The sequence below is a fragment of the Sceloporus occidentalis genome, unplaced genomic scaffold (assembly GCF_023333645.1).
Source record: "Sceloporus occidentalis isolate IW3139 unplaced genomic scaffold, rSceOcc1.0.p SCAF_3, whole genome shotgun sequence".
Classification (NCBI taxonomy): domain Eukaryota; kingdom Metazoa; phylum Chordata; class Lepidosauria; order Squamata; family Phrynosomatidae; genus Sceloporus; species Sceloporus occidentalis.
In genome coordinates this window covers 197,826,596-197,850,012 of record NW_028316983.1, presented here as the reverse complement: position 1 = coordinate 197,850,012, position 23,417 = coordinate 197,826,596, and the positions used below count along the sequence as shown (strand labels likewise).

The following is a 23,417-nucleotide window of genomic DNA, read 5'->3' as shown; positions in this document are numbered from 1 at the left end:
GGATAAATTTTGTGAGTAAGGTAGCCTTTTTAGTCTGTTTCATCTACAATAACGAAGGAAATCATCATAAATTCAGCACTCCCAGCAGTGAGTTTTTGTTCTGACAACGTAGTGAAGGCTAGGAAAAGAGGTTCTGGTTTTCTGCCAAATATATATATTTCATCACATTTTGTTCACATGGCTATAACATTTTACAACCAAGTATAAACTTTCAAATAAAGAAGATGGAAACCTGTCATTTGTAAATTCTGAAAAAATCTCAAACTGATAGAGAGTAATCATGGACATTTCTTCGTTAACCAATTTCAACAGAAAGAATATACTTTCTTGAATATTTTTCACTGTGCTTCATGTGGAAAACATTGATGATACTTTAAAACGTTTCTAAAGATTGCACTTTGAAAGCCTGTGTATTTACATGAAAGACCATGTATTTATATCATAATGATTTACAAGATCACATTGTAGTAATGAACTCATTTTCTCCAAAATGAAGAAATGTGCATCCAGACACTCATAAATACATCAGAATTAATGAAGAAATTGCTAAGAAGACATTGCTTCCATTGCATTAGCTTGTTCAGATTTTCAGAACTGAGATTTTATGTAAAAGAATGCCAGCTTTGCCTTAAGAAGCAAGTTTTGTCCAAACGTTGAATCTTTCAGTCAACAGTATTACACTGTGTGAGGGAATATAATGTCATTTTCAGCACTTAATACTACATTATCTGGACAAAAGACAACTTTTTGCAAGTTTCTAAGAAGAACATGGTGTTTTTTTTAAAAAAAAATCTTGGATGGTAATGGCGATGGAAGCTAAAATAAATGTAAGGAATTGCTGAAGCCCTAAAGAAGACAACTTACTTTTCAAGATCTACTACACTGTGAAATCTGGGGAGCTAAAATATCTGCATATGCTAAGCTAGCAGGCAAATGTGGCCAACATACAGTAGATATCTGTTTTCAGGATGATTGATTCGACCAAAACAAGTAGTTGACTTTATTCAAACTGACTTGAGTTCCAGTTTTGGGGGAAGAGAAGAGTATAGATAATAATAATAAATGGAATATTGAAATCAAGCAAATCAGGGCTTTATTAAACATCTGCATTGTTTGAGTAACAATTGATAGAAAGAGCTAGTTGCTTTATAGTAACGTTGGATGTAGTAGTTATGAAAAAATATTTCAAAAGTGCTTAGCATATTGCTCTTTTACCTGAATTTGTACATTTCCTGATGCAACGATAGCATTTAATGAAAATATGTATATATACCAAGATGGTAGTTGCCTATATATGCAGAAGCTGGAATACATAATACTGCATTATTTCTAGCAAAATACATTGTATAGCTTATTATCTTGCACATTACTATTTAGAATGTATCCATTCTCATTCTGCTATGGCTCATAGAAATGTTGTGCTGTATTGTGCTGAGCACAATATCAAATCATTGGTCAATACAGTCAATGAACAGTGGATGGGAGTGGCTCTTCAAATTTTCAAGAAGAATTATTCCCTAACCTTGTTTTGGCATTCATTCCAGTCATCTCCTGCTCAAGTAATAACTAGGCTTATCACTGTGTTTAGGATGGTATGATGGAATTCATAATAGAACTAATATTGTTTTCTTGTCCTAAGAAAGTACAAGTTATTTTTTTTTTCATATCAATGTGTGTTCTGTGTTTAAACCCAATAAATCTTAACTCCAGTGCCATGAATACATTTTCAAATGATGGAAATGTATTAATTTAATTTAGGATACAAGTATATTCCACTGTTTATAGCAAGTAAATTTCCCTGTATATGACTGTACCCTCTTTTCTATTATGATCTTCAAAATAGGAAGTTCTAAACACAGGGAGTACTCTGGAACAGATGAAATTATTTTGTGGTTTTTGACTACAAATGTGATATATTTCAAAATACAACCCAGTTATTTAACTGAAATTGTTCCTGTTGTTTTGAGAGGAACTAATTATTCTGCTTTATTTCATCCTTCTTAATAACAAAAGATGTGACCCTACATTTTACCATGCTGCTTCATTCTTCCTTCGGCAGCACGTTATTTTTCTCTGCTGTCTGGATAGGATGAACAAAGTGCTCCATCCTGTTCACTAACTTGCATGCAGTTGCTTCCTGTTTGGAGTTCCTAGGTTAGTGCTTAAATGTCATGTATTTCAACTTATTTTCTTCTTTCCCCCCAAATTCACAACACTTCTTAACTGTGAATTAATGTTTGTGACCTACTTAAAGCCAGGCAGCAGGATCTTAAAAAGCAGGCAGTACAGTGTGTATTTGATCATAGATTTCTTGCATCTTTGCCAACTTCACTAAAATGGCTTGGTACTCCCTCCCCCAGTGCAGTTTAGTTACTCTGTATTTTTCACCAACATAATTAATTGATGCTTTATACTCCTGTAAAACCAAGTCTCTTTTGAATGAAGAATACTTTCACCTGTCAATTTAGTTTTGCCAGAAAAGACTTTTTTGTTGTTGTAGTTACTGCTTAGGAGTTGTTGTAACCACATTTTACTTATGTTGTGTACACATGAGCATATTTTCCTTGATTTTCCTGCATACCTTTTACTGCTTTGTGCTGGCTGTGTGCCGTAATAAATGCTGTTGTTGCTTAGGAGTAGGATGGAAAAGAAATTATTGAGTTCACATTTGCCTATGAAAACATCTATTTTCCAGGTACTGCAACTGGGACAAAGCTTATCTTTACGAGGGAATCCACACATTTCCAAAGTTATGTTGTCTTTCAGTGAAGTAAAAAAAATGCATACAAAACTACAGTATTTGAAGAATGTGCATGATATGAGGGGGCATCGTAAAGTTTCAATTATCACCTTTTAAAAAATTGACAAAAAGTTCGTTTTGATTAGTAGTTGTTAACTTTTCTCTATATAGCCACCATCCAGATTTACACATTTTTCCCAGCGTTTCTTGATACTCCGGATACCTTTATTGTAGAAGTCTGCAGATTACATCTTAAACCACTCTTCCACTTCATGAATGATGTCATTTGGGTTGTCAAACTGGTGACCCTGCAATGGATTTTTCATTTCTGGGAACAAGAAAAAGTCACTTGGTGCGAGGTCAGGAAAATAAAGTGAATGCTGCAAAATCTCAAAGCCACATGCCCTTGCTTTGTTAAATGCAACTTGGGATGAGTGAACTGGTGCATTGTGAGCTAGGAGACGAATGCCTCTGGAGAACATACCGTCTGCAGATTTCTTTTTCAGAGCATCTCTCATCAGAGCATCTTGTCTAGAAAATTGCTGTAGTATATGCCATGATGGTTTGTCCTTTTGCAAGGTATTCTGTGAAAATGACTCCACAACAATCCCAAAAATCTGAGAGCATAAGCTTCCCTGCTGATTTTTGCACCTTTGCCTTTTTGTGGGGAGGAGAATCAACATGTTTTCACTCCATGCTCATGGTTTTGGTCTCTGGATCATACTGATAGATCCAAGTTTCATCCATGGTTACCAGACAACCAAACAAATCCTCTTCATCCTGTTCCAACAGCGTCAACATCTGTCTTGAAAGGTCACACCATGTTTATTTCTGGAAAGGGGTTAACAAACATGGAACCCCATGTGCAGACACCTTAGACATGTGTAGTTCATTTAAATAAATAATTTTCCACACACTACCATAACTGAGAGCAGTTTCATTCATGATCATTTGGATGGTTGCTCATCTGTCTTCCAGGAATAAACCCTCCACTTTCTTAACTGTGGTCACATCATTCGTCAGTGATGGTCTTCTAGGTCTTGGCTCATCTGTGAGGGACATGTGACCAGGTTGGAAATTCCTTTTCCACCTCAATAGTGTCATAAGATGGACAATCGTTTCCATAAACTACCATCTCATCATGAATTTGCCAGGCACTATAACTCTTCAAATGCAGGAACGTTATCATGCTGTGAGCCTCAGTCTTCTCTACCTTACACTTTAGTCACTTCTGACACAACCTATAACAAAAATAAAGGCCACAAAAATGAGCTGATTTTCTCATCATCATGCACTTAGGGATTAATGATTACACTGACAAAATTTAATCAATACACCATAATACCTTCTGGGTGATAATTATTACTTTTTGATATCCTCTTTTACATATATTTGAAAAGCAAGCATATATGTACTTTTCTAAAGGGGGGGGGGTGTTATGTAAAAATTCATATATTAGGAAAAGCCCTAAAAACACATGCTTTAGGAGGAAAATGAATTATTAAACTATGCACACATTTCCATGCAAGGATTTAAAAAAGGAGGAATTGGGATGAAAAATGAATATCAATGGGATTCTGGTAAAACATTGAAAATTGATTTTATATATATATATATCAGCTAAAGCGTTCTTATCAAGGTACAAGAGCTTTTTGATAAAACAGTTTGTTTACTTTGTCCTATTAGGCTGGATTTGAGAACTGTTCTGGATACTTGAACTAAAGAATAAACAAAAGCTATTCATTAAAATTCATATTGGAAACTCATTTTCATGATTTCAGATACACTCAGGTATGCAATGTGAATGCAGAAAAATTAAGGAGAGGTTGTCCATAGGGCAGTGTAAGAGAATATGCTTTATGTGCGGAAACTTCCAGGTTTAATCTCTTCACATCACCCGGTAGCGTTGGAGAAATTCTTGTTTCCAGCCCTGAGGTCTCCTTTCCAGTTCAATGTTGCCCGCACTGTGCTAGGTGGACCCGTGATTTGATGCAGAATAAGGCAGATGCCTAATTCCATGTTCCAAGGCACTTTTGACTGTTAGGTAAAATGGAGTAGAACTTGAGACATTTTTGATGCACTGTGCTTTCTCTCTACTAATGTGCCTTACAATATATAATAAAAATAGGCAATGCATCTGCTAGGAAGCTAACTTTCACTGGACTCCTATTTTAAACAATAATGGAAACAAACTTTCCCTTAACAGCTTCCTTAAGTATGTACATATTAAATAAACAGTCCAAGATCTTGTTTGAAGAGTCCAAGATGTTGCTGATAGTGTCAAATCATTTATTTGTGGCAAAAATCAGGTCAATATATGTTAGTCTAACATTCATATTTATGGTGTGCTGGTCAGTTATTTTCAATCAATGTTTGTTACAATTCACAGATCCAATAAAAAAAAGCATAAAATAAAAAGGGATAGACATCAAATGGTGATAAAACTATACAGTAAAACAGTTACTATCAACTTTTATCTAAAACACATGAAGCTCTAATCCTCTTCGCCAACGTTACTTTTGTGGACTTGTCCTCCAACAGAAACCTAATATGGAGTTGGTCTGAATATCCAACAAATTTTGATTAAGTTCTGATGCACCTTATTATAACAGCTATATTATAACAGGAGAAAAGAATATGCATCATCGACTCAGCTTTAGTATTATTATAAGGACACCGTCTCTCAAAATAAGGGACACCAGTGTATCTGCCTCTGAGCTGTTCAACAGAGAAAACGTTACATCTAGCCTGAGAGAAAAATCTGTGATACCTAGGCACTGTTAAGTTCTTTATATTAGCAGCTAAATAGTCAAATATTTTATGACCACTTAAGGATTTCTTGGTAGTAACTAATAGGCCATGGAATTATGTCTGTGGTAGGGATGAGAGTGCATAGTGGACTGTCTTGAACAATCCACAACTTCATTACTTGCAGAATGGGATCCTTTGCAGCTACATCTACATACTGATAGTATAATCCAGTTCTACCTGCTAGCAGATGGTGACCATCACTAATATTAGTATTTTAGTTCTGATAATATAATGACCTTCAGGTCTAGTTCCCCTGTTATGTGCAGAAATATTTCCCCACTTTCGCCATCTTATGTTCCCTACCCAATATTCCTAAACCATTTGTAACATGGATAGAGCTGAAATTGCGAAAGTACCAACATATACAAAAATAATAGTTGGGTCTCAGGAAGATGAAATATTTCCTGGCTCTCTTAAACTGACAACCAGCTGAAGCCCATAGAAGAGGAAAAAAGAAGTCCAAACTAGCTGTTTGCTCAAGGGTCAGGGGTTAGGGTTAAAATAAGAATGAGATATTCATCCATATTGGATTTCAGTTTTGTATTGAAAGACTGTACCAGAGAGGAATCTCCCCAGTATTGAAGGTTGGTATGGGAGATGGTGAGAGCTCTTGAAGTACAAGTCAGCAGATGTTAGTAGGTCAATCAGGTTTCAGCTACTGTGATAGGCAGTTGAAGTTCTTATCTGGTTTCCTTGAAGAATTTTTTATGAGTAAACATTGATAAGGGCCTATTATACTGTTTGGTAGCACAGCATATACTTACTATTCTATTGATGTCTTTGTGAGCCAACATAGTGTAGTGGTTTGAGCATTGGCCTATGACCCTGGAGACCAGAGTCCACATGAAAACCCGCTGACCCACAACTCTACTCTCGGGGGTAACAGAGAACAGACTTTTCTCTCCTTCCTGTAATAGGCCTTAATGGATTTAAAGTGTACAGTAATAATATTTAATAATAATAATAATAATAATAATAATAATAATAATAATATCAGAGTGCTCAGTGTCACTCCTTGTCAACATTTTATCTTGCTTCTATCTTTACGTAAAGGCTGGAGGTTTTATTCTCGGGGGAAAGTAAGGTACCTCAGGGTGTTTTCCTCATTTATGGGGTTTTATTGGTGTTTTAACAATGATAATTCTTAATGTACTGTGCTTACTAACATCAGCATGGGCTTTCCCTTATAGCATCACTCTAGAGATCATCCCTAAGTGTGAGGTTTTGGTGCTGAAATCTCAGGTCCTGGAATGGCCATGAGCTGCCAACCCTATCTGTTTATCTGCTAGATACATTTAGAGCACAATTCTGCAAGTGTTTTGGATCATCATGGATTATATTTGTGGACTTTCTGTTTTAGTAGATGCAAGACTTTTCTGCGATTCATAAAAAACAGCCAACGATACTTTTAACATGAACAATATGACCATTGTATGTTTTGACATATTTGGCTGTACTGTATCATTTAGGCTTGATAGAGTATTTCCTGATATGTAGAATTTGGATGTGGGGAGGGGGAGTGCTACAAGCTTGTAGAAATAACATTGAATTCCTGTCTTTATAGAGTGATTATCACTGTTGAATACTGATTTCAAAATTGGGGAAAGGAAGATAGTGTATTGGCAAATACAGTGGGCCCTTGGTATTTCCTGGGATTTGGTTCCAGGACACCCCATGGATACCAAAATACATGGATGCCTGAGATCCATTGTATTCAGTGGTGTAGTAAAATGATGTCTCTTATATAAAATGGCAAAATCAAGGTTTGATTTGGGGATTTTATTTGGTGGGGGGGGGTATTTTCAAGCTGTAGATAGGGGTAATATATGTTCCAAAACATGCACACACCTGTTGATAAATGAAACTAATTATATATACTATATCCAATTTATAAACTTGACACTGTAAAAAATTAGCAACAGTAACTAATAATTATTATCTTACTATTATCACCATTATTCTTGTGATGATGATAAAGTGCTTACATGAAGAGGTGAGGTGAATGACATAAGCATTTTGAGATAGTGTTAGACTACTCTTGATCTTCTGGCAATATGTCAGAAAGAGAGTTATCTGCTTCAGGTGATTCTGAATCATCAAGCAGTGACCATGTTGATGGGTAGGGATCCTCGATAGTTGAAGGGTTTTTTTTTTGTTTGTTTGTCAAAATTTTTTGGGAAGCACATTGTAATCAGAAGTTGTTGTCTTTCTTTTTAACTCATCAAAGTGTTGCTACAGAGATTGTAATCCTTTGATAATCATATGGATGACTTTAGTGCTGAGTTCTAGCCAAGGATTGTATTCCATAATTTTGTCCTTTAATGTGAAATTCAGAACCCTTCAGAAAATCAGCAGGAATTTACAATTTTAATCAATTTAATTAATCAGTTTAATTAATCAATTATTGTTATTGATGTGGTTGCATTAGCAATAGTGAATGATTTCCAGGATGGTGTTATGTCCATATTAGGGTCTGCACCAATTGCTGATATACAGTCCGTCCTCGCCTTACGCGGAGGATCCGTTCCGGATCCCTCCGCGTAAGGCGAATTCCGCCTATGCTCGAGCCCCATTGGAAACAATGGGGCTCGTGCGCGGCAGTGCGCGCGGGGTGCAACGGGCCCGTGCACCCATTCAATTGAATGGGACGCTCCGCCCCGCGCGCGCCCCGTGGCTTGAGCGCGTATGCTCAAGGCCGCGTAAGGCGCGCCCGCGTATGGCGCGGGCATGCTGTAATGCAGTCACATACCAGGTAGGTGTATGTGGTCTTGACGAATTAAATTATGTCTTGGTCAAGGGGCTGAAGCGGTGAGGTTGTATTTGGAAGTAATAATACAACCACAATATTTTTATAACAAACAGATTGAGAGTGGCCAAGTACATTGTCTATTATTAACAGAACTTTAAATTCCAGCCCTTGCACTTCCTTTTTATGTTTTATTTATTTATTTATTTATTTATTTATTTATTTATTTATTTTTGTGGGATGAAACCTTGGTACAGCTTAACATATTGCTTGCAACCTACACTTTCTGATGATGCCAGAACATGGGCAGATGATGCTTGTGTTTGTTTTGGAGAATGTATGAGTTCTTTGTCCTGGAAGCTAAGCTTGGATTTATCATATGCCATGTTGTATATAGTACAGAGTTAATCTGTCATTCCATGTTTTATGCCCCTGTGTTTCCTTTGCATTTTTGTAAAATGTTGGTTTTATTGGACATCTTCTAGAAGAGCAGGGACGTAGCCAGGATTTTGGGAAGGGGGGGGGGGGGTCCAGACTATGTGCCACCATTATAATGGGGCTTTAGTGCAGCGGCGCAGCAGCACACACCATTCATTTTATCTAACGGAAGGGGGGGTCCGGACCCCAAGAACCCCCCTCCCCCTTGGCTACGTCCCTGAGAAGAGTCTGGTTTTATCACAATTGAAGACTTGCTTTGGAGGGTATCCTTTCTTCTCAGTCAACTTCTTCAACTGTGCCAAAAATATGGCAGCAGCTTCTTCATCGGCAGACACAGATTCTCCACTCATTTTTATATTTTTCATCCCAAAACTATTCCTGAATTTGTGTAACCATTCCTTACTTGCGTTAAATGGCTTGGTGTCAATAATTTCAGGAGATCTCTTGCTGAAGTAACCATATAGGGTCAGTGCTTTCTGGCACAACATGTTGCCATCATATGGAACATACTTTCTTTTCATGTCTTCCATCCACAAATTTAACGACTTTTCCATCTTAACTAAATGTATGCACTGTGACCATACATTTTCAAGTTTGAAGTGTGGCTGTAAAACTAGCACAATGTTTTTCTCCACAATTTCTCAGATAGATTTGTTCTTACCATAGATCTTAGCAACCTCACCATACAATTTTTCTCTTTCCTTATTAAGTTGAGGACCTTCACTTTTTTACTTAAAGGAAGCATTTTATGGCTTCTCTTTGGCATATCTGAATTTCCAGCATCAATATTGCGCTTTGGGACCATTATTACCTTATATACGTGACTATAAATTGACCTCATGTAAACATAGAGGACAAATTTGGGGGCCAAAATTATTGACTTTGATATGACCCATGGATAAATCAAAACTTAGGGACATGTAACTAAAGATCTAAAGGATGTAACAATAAAGCATAATAATAATAATAATAATTAAAGGAAAACAATGCCATGGAATTTACACAATCCCAACAGGCATAACTGTTTGTTCCTGCACTAAAGGATGAATGGATGAGACAGCAGAGGTGGGAACCAGTACTTCCAGGACAGATTATACACCTGCCTTTCACTAGGGGGTGATTCCTTTTTAAAATAAGAGTTAAAGTACAGTACTTACATTGTCCTGTGGATAGGTCAACTCAGATTTTTTGAGTCAATCTTCTGATTAAGATTTCAAGACCTGTACATGAGTATACACGGTAAGTAAAATAACAGGCACTTGAACACAAGCACTTCGATACCACATAATTCACATCCTAGGTGGGATGGAGAGAGACAGTGCAATATGTCATCATGCTACTCAGAACAGCATTCAATTTAAAATTTATAAATTGTTTACTGTACAGTATTTCTGGAATTTTCCATTTACTATTTTCAGACCACAAGTAACTGAAACCACAGAAAGTGAAACTACGGATAACAGAGGACTACTGCATTTTTAACCTCATGCCTAATGCAATTTTTTACCATAGTCACCACGGAAACCATTGAGTTATTTCTTAATCATGAACTGTAAATTTTATATATGGTAACAAAGCTTTATTGTTCTTTGAAATAATGTGCAGTTTTATCAGCTTATTCAGCTGCAGTTAAGCATTTTTGATAATTCATAAGACATTTAATGACATATTTAGGCTGGATAAAATCAGTAAAATATTTCTTCCTTTCTAACATCATGTTTTTAAAAACTTGAATTTTTGTTCATCCTCAGGTTTGAATTTTGTGAACCTGCCTTTGTAGTTGGCAACTGCTTACAAATAGCATCAGACAGTCATCAGTATGATCGGATTTATTGCGGAGCTGGTGTACAAAAAGACCATGAGAACTACATGAAAATCTTACTGAAAATTGGGGGCATTCTAGTTATGCCTATAGAAGATCAGGTGACTTAAATATGTTTTTCTTTACCATGTGTTTAAATGACACTGAAACATAATATTACATACAGAACATTACTCCTAATCATTCTCCTGTTGTCAGTTCCCTCAGTAAAATGAGTACAATGTTATTTTATAAACATTATAGAAGAGTATTGTGACATAATAATTAGGTATAATACTCTTCACTTTCTTGTAATCTCCAGAGATTTGCTCAGTCCTGTACAACAGGGTTTATAAGAAAGGTTCCTGTGGCCCTTCCTCAGTGAATATTTAAATATTACATGAGAATATTGCATTAGTACTCTATTGCATTAATTCATATTCAGTGTTAGAATGTCAAGGGATCTTACCAAAGAGTAACCTGTGTCTTAAGACATGTCCTAATATACTGTATAATACAGCAGAGCAGTTGGGATAATATCCCTCATACACATACAAATATATAGAATAGGTGAGTTTAATACTTAGTGTAAAGCATACTGGAACATTTTCTTTATCCTTTTGCATCAGGGACACAATATTTAAAAAGCATGAAAGCACACTATTTTCAATGGTACAATAATGCCTAGTACAGTACAACCCCCCTGTCCTTGAGGCCAGTACCCACAAATTCATTCACCCATGTCTGAAAAAATATATTGTCTTTCTTTCTCTGGGCATCTTGAGGTCTTCCAGCATAGAAGTCGATGCTGGGTTCATAATATATTAAATATAGGGTACATCCATGGTTTTCACTATCTGCCATAAGTTGGACATAATCTAGGAAGAAAACCCAACAATTTATGAGCAGCCAGTTCTGAGAGAAAAGTTGCAAAGGTATATAAACGAGACAGAACAAATGTTGGAAATGTCAGCAGTCAACAGGATCCTGGTTTCACATATGAAACTATCCTAAAAGCAAAAAGTATTGAGAAAAATCCACATTACAATCAGTAAGATTATAAAAATTAGATATCAAATGGATCCTGACCTCTCTTTGTTGAACATGACAAGATACCAATGAGTGATGGAAGGTAGTACTGGAAAGTATTTCTATATATGGTAACTGCTGCTAGAATACTATTGACACAAAACTGGAAAACAACAAAAATCCCAGCAATTCAAGAATGGCTGTTAAAGTTATTAGAGGTGATTGAATTGGATAAATTTGTGTTGGTTCCAGATATGTGTATTCTTCATCTCTTTTTTATTTCCAATCTGTTTTCCTTCAGTCACTTCATGTGGCTCAGGGTATTGTCCCCATCCCTTTTGTGACTCTAAAAACATATCTTTTCTGCAGCTGTTCTGTTTGTGCAAGCAAATTGCTGCCAGTGACAGACACAAGTCCTACACTATGCATATTGTTAACTCCTGCCAGTGTTTATTAGCACTTTACTAAGCAGGTGTGGCCCAACAGGTTATCTCAGTTTAGGGAGCTCTTTTGAAAGCAGGTGTTTTCAGAAGATGTCCAGAACAAAGCTTGTAGTGTTCTAGGACCCTTGTAATTTGCTCAACACTGGCTTTTCCTGTGTTGCTAATAGCCAGTCCTATTTCTATTTCTGATTTTTTTTTTCATTCTTATATGCAGTATAAAATAAGTGAAGATTACTTTCATAGTAAGGACCAACTATGATATGTTTAGTTTTCAACTAAATAATAAACTGCCATGAATAATCTGGAGAAAAAGAAAAGTAAAAGTGTCTAGGCTACAAACAGGTACACTAGTGGAAGCAAAAAGCTCATGAGCCAGGGTTGGCACAAGCATTGGTTTATCATGATGTCTGAACTGGGACATTATATGAAAAGTAAATATAGATGTAGATGAAACCATGTATAAATTGTAAAGGCGATGACTACATTTGACAAAAATTTTAATGCATAAGGACAATTGTTGTTTGTTTGTCTAGAAATTCTGTACCAGATACGAGATACCCGCATTTTAGATATAATTTACATGTATTTTTATACTGTTGTTATATTGTTATATGTATTGTTATATTGTTGTGCTGTGCAATGACCTTTGGTCAAAAGCAATAAAATTTGAATTTGAAACCATGTATTTAATAACTTTGTGTCATGCATCTCCAATGATTTCATGCAGCTAACCCAAATCCTGAGAACTGGACAGAGTACCTGGGAAAGCAAAAACATTCTCGCTGTTTCATTTGCACCACTTGTGCAACCAAGCAAGAGTGACACCAGCAAAAATGATACTGTGGGACTACGTAAGTACCATTTATTGTGCCTTTCCCTTGTGGCACAGTTCCTGTTTGGTACATATATAGTATTTAAGTTAATACTCCTAAAGTTATACTAACATAACTTGCTTGGGGGGATTACTTTTGGTGACTCCTCCTCGGTGTCAGCTTCAGTCACTCCTACCACGTAAGGTTGGATCTTAAGTATCATAATGGTATTCTGCTCATAAAACTGTCAGAGGACCTAGGAATGGCATGAGATGTGGTAGAATGCTGAATTTGTGGCAACTAGAGACGAGTGGAAAAAAATGTGTGTGTGTGTCCAAATAGTTCAGTCCAAAATATGTGTATATGATGATTCTCCTCCCCGCTACTGAACCAAACTGAATGTTCAGGTTGTCATGATTGCCATCCAATCCCACATCATATACTGTAAATATAGTAGTACCATTTTGTAATTATTTTTAACATCCATTTTTAAATCTGAACTGATAAATCATTGCTAAGAGTCGTAAGAAGAGTAGAGTAACGATAAAAATATATTGATCTAAAACCAGTCATGGCCAAATGCAGCTTGGGTGGTGCAGGGGCATTTTGCCTTATTTTGCAGTTTAAAAGGGCATTTTTGAACTCCTGGGGAGGGGGGCAGGGGCATCAAAATGTCTTCCATAGCTCATAGAGTATAATCAGGGAGGGGAAAAAATTGGGGGGAAGAGACTGCAAATAAATAATTTTTTTTTTTACCCTGGGGGCAGAGAAATGGCTCTGGGGCTACATGCAGCCCATGGGCTAGAATTTGACCACCCTGTCCTACACAGATGAATCTCTGTGTGCAAAGTGTTTCTTTATATCTCTGTCATAAACACATTTCTGAACCTTTCTTTTCTATTGTATGCTAGCCTAATTTGGATTAGGGCTTTGAGAAAAATGAATATATTTTGGTTGTCTCAAATGTATAACAAAAGAAATGAGATCAAATAAAATGGATTTGTAAACAAGAAGCACTTAGAAATATCTCAGAAGAAAGAAAGTTCAAGAGCAATTGTACAGATTTTAGCAATAGCAAGTATATTTCTATACCACTTGTCAGTGCACTTAAGCACTCCCTAAGCAGTTTACAAAATGTAAGCTAATTGCCCCCAACAATCTGGGTACTCATTTTAGCGACCTCAGAAGGATGCAAGCCTGAGTTGAGCTTGATCCCTTTTGCTGGTATTGAACTTGCAACCTTTGCAGTTTGTGAATGAGTGGCTGCAATATAGGCACCATTGTGCCACCAGGGCTCCTAATTTTAATGACTAACACAAAATTTCACATATTACTGTGTAGTTTTACTGTTATCTTTCTATGTCCCTGTGGCCTTTCGGATGCAGCAAGATGGTTATAAACTTTCTTGAAATGGTACCAGCAAGGAAAAAAAATGTTTGAGAGCATATGTATAAAACAGGGGTGGTGAACCTATGGCACACATGCAGAGCTGTCACTGCCAGCATGCGTGCCAACACCTTCTTTTCCTCCATCCTCCCAGCCCTTCAACTGTCTCTGGGGAAGCAGTTAAAGGGGTGGGAGGGCGGAGAAGAGGAACAGCCGGCGCACACCTGTTTCTCCTCCTTCCCCACCCTCCCATGCCTTTAACAGGCTTCCCAAAGCCAGTTAAAGGCAGGAGAAGGAGTGGAGCAGGCATGTGCCTGTTCCTCCTCCCGCTTTCCCCCCGCCATGCCTTTAACTGGCTCCCAGAGCTAGTTAAAGGCAAGAGAGGGTGGGAGAAGGAGCACAGCAGGCTTTACCGTTGCCATCCTTTGAAGCTGAGAGAGCATGACTTATGTGTGTGTGATGCCTTCAAGTCATTTCCGACTTATGGCAACCCTAAGGTGAAACTGTCATGGGGTTTTCTTGGCAAGTTTCTTCAGGAAGGGATGGCTATTGCTAGCCTGAGGTTGAGAGCGTGTGCCTTGGTTCCCCCCCTGCAAGTCCCACCCCCAGAAATCCTGCTGCGCTGCCACTGAGTTTGGGTACTCAGTCTCTTAAAGGTTCTCCATCACTGGTATAAATTGTGGAAGAAGAGAAGCTTTTTGTTAAAGATATATTTAAATTTATATCTGGTTTAAAAATACATAAAATGTTATACTAATTGCATGGACATACCCTTTAGAGTAGAATCCTCTTGTGGTTCTCTCAAAATTAGGGAGAGTGGTAGTAGCTTTTGCTTTTATATATTATGTTGTGGTTTTTAAATTTATGTTGCATGCCTGTTCAGTTATTGGACATATAAAGTCCAGGATCTCAGATCTATTCTAAAGAATGTCCCCCTCCTTAAAAAACAAAAACTAAAAACAACCTTTTGTTAAGACTTAACATGCAGAGAAAACCTTATGACATTTGATATGCTAGTGTTGTATCTCATTCATTTATCATAAAACAGAGCTGGTATTAAGAAAAAATAAAAACCTATCAGACCTATTGATAAAACCTTTTAAATCCCATTTACCATAATAGCTACCATTAAATTAAGATGTATTTTATACTGGGTCAAGGAATACCTCATACAGTATTAGTGGATTGGTTTCACCTTTGTTCATATTTATTCATGAATATGTCCTGTTGGTTTTTGGCAAGCCTGCTCTTGAATACGACTAAAGCTGCAACCAATCCTTTACATTCAGATGAAAAGATGCATCCTTTGGGGACTTTTTATATAATTTATTGTATTAGTTTAGTGTTTTACTTTGAGAGCAAGCCTAATTTTCCTTTCTTTTTAGCACCCTGTGCTGTTAGGAATCTACAGGATCTGGCACGGATCTACATTAGACGCACTCTTAGAAACTATATAAATGAAGAAATGCAAGCCAAGGGTATTACTCAAAAGCCTCCACCAAAACGTAAACGCAGAAGGTGCCGTAGGCGCAGAATTAATACCTATGTGTTTGTAGGCAATCAGCTCATTCCTCAGCCTCTAGATAGTGAAGAAGAAGAAAAGATGGAAGAAGACAACAAAGAAGAGGATGATAAAGAACACAGTGAAGCCTTGAAGCCAGAAGAACCCCCACGAAATTTACTGAGGGAAAAAATTATGAGCCTCCCTCTTCCTGAATTGCTGAAAGCCTACTTGACATATTACAGAGAAAAGTAACTTTAAATGGAGGTGATAATGCCTACTTGATAGTTCCATAATTCTTGAAATGTAGCATTTACTAAGAAATTCATGGACAAATACTGGTAGTCTTTCAGGAAGACTAAAGTACAGTGATGAAATGAAACATAATTTGTCTTAACTTTGCTACAAGGACTCGCATTCAGCAGTAGACTTCTATTTTAAATCCACTTTTCATTATCTTTTTTGAAAAATGCTCTTTTAACTCTGATAGAAATATATTCCAAAGCAGTATACAGCACTAATTAAGAATTTGCATGATGAATCTTTTTGCTCCCTGACAAATTCGTACTGATGAGGGTTAATGAATTTTTTTTACATGTGAATAATTGAACAACTGTGTCCAGACATCAATAGGGACTGTCTGCATTTATTCTCTAAAGAACATTCTTGAATATGCAGAGATTTTTCATCTCGTATTGAATTGGAACCCTTTATTTTTACCATGGCTATATAGCAATCATTGTTACTGTGTTGAAGTGAATGTATTCCAAGGAATACATGAGTGCAATAACTGTGTGCAGACACTGAATGAGCTGGCTTTAATGAAAGATGAACATTCAAGTTCAGAAATGTCAGGTAGTCCTGCTATACTTTCTGTAATATTTCTTGCCAAAAGATCTAAGAAAAGTGACTGCTTCTCTCAGAGCCTTAAGAAGACACTTTGTTGAGTGTGCTTTTTTAAAAAACCAAACAAAAACAGTAATACAACTCATTTTCTTTAACACCAGCCTATATGATAGTCATAAAATATTTCTCAACTTTACAGTGTTTATGAAAAAATATTTAGTTTCTTCTAACATTCATGGTACAGAAAACCTAGTTGTTATATAAAAGATTGTAATTTAGGTTTCAGCTACTATATTTACTACTTAATAGGGTAGAATGACTAAAAAGAATAGCTTGTATTGCTTATTGGTATAGCTGTAAAGGATTCATTCACCAGGTGCACTTTACATGGATTCTGTACCTTATTTATCTCAGAACAGGCAAGGCAAATAGTTCTTACAATTGTTCTTATACTCATCCTCTGGAAACTAGTAACCTTACAAGTTTGGGGACTGACATTTTTTGACTGTATTGTTCCATTTGCTGTTTTTCCCCCCATTATTTAATTACATTGTTTGAAGGGGTTATTTTCTTTTTGCATGATGGAGTATCTAATTTTCACTAGTTTTATCATTTTAAAACTTAATCTAAAATACCAGTGGGATATTTTGAATTCAAGGTATGCTGTAGAAAACGTCTCGTATTAAGGATACCTGATCTTTTAGGGTCCAATCAAAAGCATTCCTTATGGAGAGAGTTCCTACACAATTCACTATTGTGGTTATATACTTTATTGTGGTTTAATACAATTAAAATGCATAAAGCAAAATAAGATCAGAACATACAGAAAACATTTTATATGTTCTCACAGCCTGATACTTTAATCATAGATGTCAACCAGTTACATTACACCTAATCTAAATGTCATATTCTGTGGTATCTGCAATATTATAAACATCTTGCTGAACTCCAGTCTATGAAATTTGTGGTTTTAATTTTAGGCTTGATTCCTTGCTTTATTTGCTAATTAAAGCTTTTCGGCATGGTGATATCAAAAATTAATTTCTGCAAAAACAAGTTATTCTGGTTTACTAACCAGCACATTAAATTGATTCCTGGAAATTTAGACTGATTAATAAATACAGGTGGCTGGAAATAAGTGTACCATCCTTGTTTCACAGCAATAAAAACTTAGAAAAAGTTTTCTATATAACTACTGCAGTAATTCTGAAGGTTCATCTGTGGGAAGCATTGACTATAGCACATCAGTTTTATTTGATAAGATAGAATGAGATTTTAGGCATTCTGAAATTCAAGTTGTATTTTCTGGTCTTGGAATTTCATCATTTCTCAGTTGTCAGAGTGCAAAATATTAAATAATTGTCTTTCAAGATAGAACTTTATATTTTGATTGACTCCATATGTTTTTTTCCATTCTGTTGTACTCTTGTTCAAATAGATGAGTTATGAATATCCCGTATGTAATTTTTTGAGTCACAGAAACAATGTTTCTTTTGTGTTTGTGAGTTTATTTCACATTCTTGGATTTATATTTACTTTTAAAATAAAATCATAAATTGCAAAATGAATCAAAATTAAACCTTTTGTCATAATTCCAATAAACCTTCTTGTGCATTTGTGCTCACTCAACACTTTATTTTGTTTCCACTTGTTTTGCCTTACACATTTTGAGGCAGATCACTGAAACAGTTTGCATATCATTAAAGTTCTGACATTTTTTCTGGAAGCTTGAACATCAAAAGTATATTAACATTGAGGCTTCTCTTGTAATAACAGGCACACAGGCCTATTGCTACATAACAGAAAATTTACCAATACAATAAAAAATACCAAAAAATAGATGCAGAAATTTGACAATACAAGGTCTGTTCTTAAATGATCAGTGTATAGTTTTTGCTGGACTGGAAAAGACCCAGGTTTGAATCTCTGCTTAGCCATTAAAATGCAGTTGGTGACCTTGAGCTAGTCACTACCTCCTCCTAACCAATGTCATTCAGAGGATTAAATCAAAGCAAGAAAGACATCCACACACAATGCCATGAGCTTCTTGGAAGAAAGATACAAGTGCAATATATATATACAGTGGTACCCCGGGATACGAATGCGCCGCCTTACGAAATTTCCGGGTTACGAAAAAAATCCATTTAAAAACATTTTTCCGGGTTACGAAGGTTATTTCGGGTTACGAAAAAAAATTTGGTGCTTTTCGGCGCGATTTCACACGGAATCGCGGCTTTCGCTATTAGCGCCTAAGGGCATTTCGGCTAGCGAAAGTTTCCGGGTTACGAAAGCGGCGGCGGAACGAATTAATTTCGTAACCCGGGGTACCACTGTACTTTAATAATGTTGTTGTAATATAAACTTTATGTTAATATTAATAAGTAGTACTGGTGGAGTAACCGATGTGGTCAGTTTCCACATACAGCTATCTGGCTACCCCATAAGAGAAGGTGATGCTGGAAGAAGAAGGTTTAGCCCTTCCAGATGATGTTGAATTGCAGCTAGTCATAAACAGTGCATAGACAGTGGTGAGGGAAGATGGGAGTTGTAATTCAACAACAACTGGAGGGTCTACATGTTGCCTTTTATAGGTCATTATGTTGATCCTGTACCCTTGATACCTTCTGAGCTGAGCACAAGTGAACTCAATAATAATTGCTTCTGAGTGGCAGTTTTTCCAATTTGGAGCACATACTGAGAACATCTGCCTGTCAGCCTAACTGCTAGCCTTATGCAAAAGTGCAGCCATTGATTTCCATTGATTTGGGAAACAGTTATGTTTAAAAAGTACAGTTTTCTTGTACGTATCAAGGCACCTTCAGGTATTCAGAAACTTCACAACTTGCCTGTCCCTTATATTTCCACTGAGTGGGAAGGTTGCAAGGTTTAAGTACAAGCACTAGCAAATGGTTTAGCAGTAGTACTAAGAGACAGCATAATCAGACAAAGTGATAGGACAGCATGGTACCAGACAGTTGATGTAAAGTGTAGCAGGAAGGGTATAGGGTACTGGAAATTATGAAGCAGTTTATGATTATATGTCTCTTGCAGGCTCCTTGCTGTGTTCTGAAGAAACAATTGCAGATGTGTCTCTTGAATTCTTTATTTTCAGTTGCCTCTGCAAACAACTGTTCTAGTCAGGCTGAACATCTGATCTAATTAGCAGTTTGGTATTCCATATACAATTGGCCTTCACCCTCAGTTTTGTCAAGGGAATCTCTTCAAAGCAGGCCTCATGCACAAAATGGAGATGTGTTTCCTGTAGCTTTTAAAGATCTCTCTGCAGCTCAGGTAATGAAGCAAATAATTTTGGGGTGGGGGAGATAGGGTGATTTGATACACTTCTAAGTCTATTAAAATAAAGAATATGCTTGCCCATTTTTACTTTTGCTTGTGATACTGGCTTCATAATTAATCCCTGCTGCAAGAATTGAACTGAAGCTGAATAAAATCTTAATGAAATAACCTGCAGTTTGAAGATTAGTGACAGTTAACACTAGTAAATGCTAGATCATAGAATACTATTGATGTCATCGTTTTTTTCCATGAATCATATCACACATACAGTTGTCCAAGCATGAAATAAGTACAGTACGGCAAAACATGAGTGTCTGTGTTGGTTTGAGATAGGATGTATCTAGTTAAAATTAACCAACTTGGCACTTTTCTAATGGAACGGGACAAATAATGACATTTATTCTTAACTAATTTGATTGATCTAAGTTGGAACTTCAGTATTAATTAACTAAGACCAGTTTAAAATTTTGTCTTATGGAAATGGAAAGACAGCAGGTGTGGTTTGATCCAGCTCAGAAAACGATAGGTTGGAAAGGACTTGAAGGCACATAACAACAACTGAAATGAAAGCTTAATACCTAATTCTGTGCTGATAATTAAAAATTCAGTTCCTATAGTAAATTATAAAAATCAATCCTATTGATACATTCTTCCTTTTAAAATAAATAGAATTTAGGTAGGGATTTCTTTTCCATGTATATTTCTTTGTAGAACCTGATGTCTATTTTTCCAGGAATAGCCCTGTCTTGGTGAAGATGCCTTGCTATGATGGCAGTAGTAAGGCATCATGGATATAGAAAAGACCTAATTGTTTCTATTTTATTTAATTCTTGACTTTTATGCTGAGTGATGAAAAGAAGTGTACACACTAAATATTATATAATAATATGTATAAAATTAAATAAATCACACATATTTTCTTTAATTACACTAAACCATTTTATGTGTGAGATTAGCAGAGTTCCAAAACATGGGAAGTGAAGAAAAAAAGTATACACATTGGTCAGGCTTCCTCTCAGTTCCATTTTTTAAAAATTATATATATATATATATCCATGTTAGTCTGGAAGCTCAGTATGCAAAGGGATTTTGTAGCACCTTTAAGACTAACTGAAAAATGTTGGTAGCAACAGGTCACTTGAAAAATATCCAAAAATGATACACTATACAGTACTTTCCCTGAAGCATGGATGGGACTCTGTACACCTCGGGCACTGAATATGCTTTTGTATGAATGCAGCTGGTTGTGGATTGGTGCACTCATACTTTTGGATGCACCATTATTGCTTTATTGCATGCTTCAGGCCAGGTTGTGAGTGATCTATTCCATTGCATTTATTTCCAACAATTGACAAGTCAGTTGTATCAAAAGAAAAGCAACTTCCTTTTAAAATGTGTAGAGCCACAAGAGGGCACTGTTGCCATGCAAGAGAATTATGAAACAAGTGCTGAAGAAGCCTGTAGAACTGCTTGCGTAATTAATAATGCTAACTGCAGATTTCAGAAGCTATACAGAGAAATCATTTGTGTAAATACAGATCCAGCTATATAGCTAAAACCTTCACACTGCTACAATCCATAAATAACAGAAAGACAGCACACTTATTGCTCAGCTTTGTTCGTATTTAATCATGTTGGGCTTCTCTGGTTAAAAGAGAATTACAACCTTTCATTTACAGATTTCTTCACTTTACAAGCTTAGTCTCTCTCTCTCTCTGTCTCTCTCTTCAGTGTAAAATTGCAAATCATGTTTGGAAATGAAAACAGTATTTATATCACATAAAGCAATAAGTAGTTAGCTTTTCCTGCCACAAAAACAAGTGCATTCCAATATCCTTCCATGCACATTCAATTCCTAAGTCATACTTAAGCTTTGTTTTGTTTTAGTGGGTTCATCTATTTTGTGTTCTCTGTGATGTAGGTCCCTCATCCCAGTAGCTGGTCATCTCTTGACCTCCTTAGCAATAGAACTTATTTGTGCATATGCAAGTTCTTCTGGAAGTTCATCCTTTTTCATCCTTTTGGTGTGTGTCTGTTTTGGAATTGCCCTTCTGCTCTTCCACAAATAGTAAGCTTACATTCAGCACACACATGCAGAGCATGCTGCCTCTGCTTTCTCTCTCTATGGGCTTTGAAAATTAAGAATGTAATATATTTAAGACAAAGAAGAACTAAGAGTTCCATTAAGAACAGCCACAGACTTTTATTACTTACACAAACCACACCTGTTGAGATAATTTGAAACTTGGTAGCCATTATCTACTTCGTGCAGTTTACAATTTTGCCTTATTTCAAACTATCCTGATAAAAATAGCCTCAGGTATAGAGCAAGTTAAAAAGGATGGGAAAATAGTCACATTTAGAACAATTTTTGCTGAGCGGTGCCAAGACGACAGCAATTATTTCCTTTTCTTGGTATTGCCCATCCAATTCCAGAATAAGAAACTTGATGCCTCGTGTCTTTCAGTTTCACTATATTGAGATTGTGTGTGTGTAAGGGATGGCGGGAGTGTGTGTCTGTGTCTTTATGTCTGGTCCAAAACACACTACAGAAATAATCCAGTTTGAGGCTGTTTTAATTGCCCTGGCTCAGTGCTAGGGAATCCTGGGAACTGTAGTGTATTGTGAGACATTTAGTCTTCTCTGTCAGGGAGCTCTGGTGTCAAAATAAACTACAGTTCCCAGGATTTCCTAGCACTGGGCCAGGGCAGTTAAAGTGGTGTCCAACTGGAATATTTCTGCAGTGTATTTTGGACCATAGACTGTGAACCATTATTATAGAGATTTAGGCTGCATCTACATTAGTGCAATTTGATACAGTTTTAACTACCATGGTTCAACGCTATGGAATTCCAGGATTTGTAGTTTTGTGAGATATTTAGCCTTCTCTGTCAGAGAGCCCTGATGCCACAATAAATTACAAATCCCAGGATTCCATAGGATGGAGTCTTGACAGTTAAAGTGGTGTCAAACTGCATTAATGCACATGGATTCTGCAATGTAGCAACAGCCTTAGACTTCATTTTGGTTCTTTGGATTGCTACATAAAAATCTAACAGTACAATCTTAGGCACATTCACTCAGAAATAAACAACACCACGTTCAATGGCGCTTACCATACTCCTAGGCAAGTGTCTATACTAGGATTGTAGCCTCAAAGAGAAATGTAGTTCAAGTAAGATGAGTCAAATTAGTTTTTCTCATTTCAAGGCTATTTCACACAAACAAGTAACATTTGTAGTCAAAATATTACCATTTTGTAGCCTTTGACCACCCTTTTATAGGTTTTTTTTTTTTTTAAAAAAAACATTTTTTTTTAAAGAAAGCGAATTGTCCTGTCCTGGAAGCCTCCAGAAACAGCAGTTCATGTCTTAAAATTGTACAATGTTTAACAATAAAACCAGAAATGGATTGTTCAGGAACATTTTTTTCAAGTCCACATTATCATCAAAGGGTTCTGGGGCAGAATCTTGACCCCATCTCAGTTGTCCATTCCTGATTTACACTGTCATGCATTTGTTTATTCTAGTGCTTGGCCACGGGAAGGCCTTTTGGGGTGGATGAATT

The 23,417-nt window shown here is 36.5% G+C and overlaps 1 protein-coding gene across 2 annotated transcripts in view; it reads left to right on the top strand.

The window, feature by feature from the left end:
* PCMTD1 (protein-L-isoaspartate (D-aspartate) O-methyltransferase domain containing 1) overlaps positions 1–18,132 on the top strand; it is a 72,620-nt gene extending 54,488 nt beyond the window's left edge. For both annotated transcript variants that reach the window (XM_089517288.1, XM_089517290.1), the window contains 3 exons: positions 10,487–10,658; positions 12,736–12,859; positions 15,592–18,132. In XM_089517288.1, the coding sequence (XP_089373414.1) occupies positions 10,487–10,658; positions 12,736–12,859; positions 15,592–15,962 (667 nt within the window). In that variant the 3' untranslated portion in view covers positions 15,963–18,132. The remainder of the gene's footprint in view (positions 1–10,486; positions 10,659–12,735; positions 12,860–15,591) is intronic.
* Positions 18,133–23,417: the final 5,285 nt, after the last annotated feature.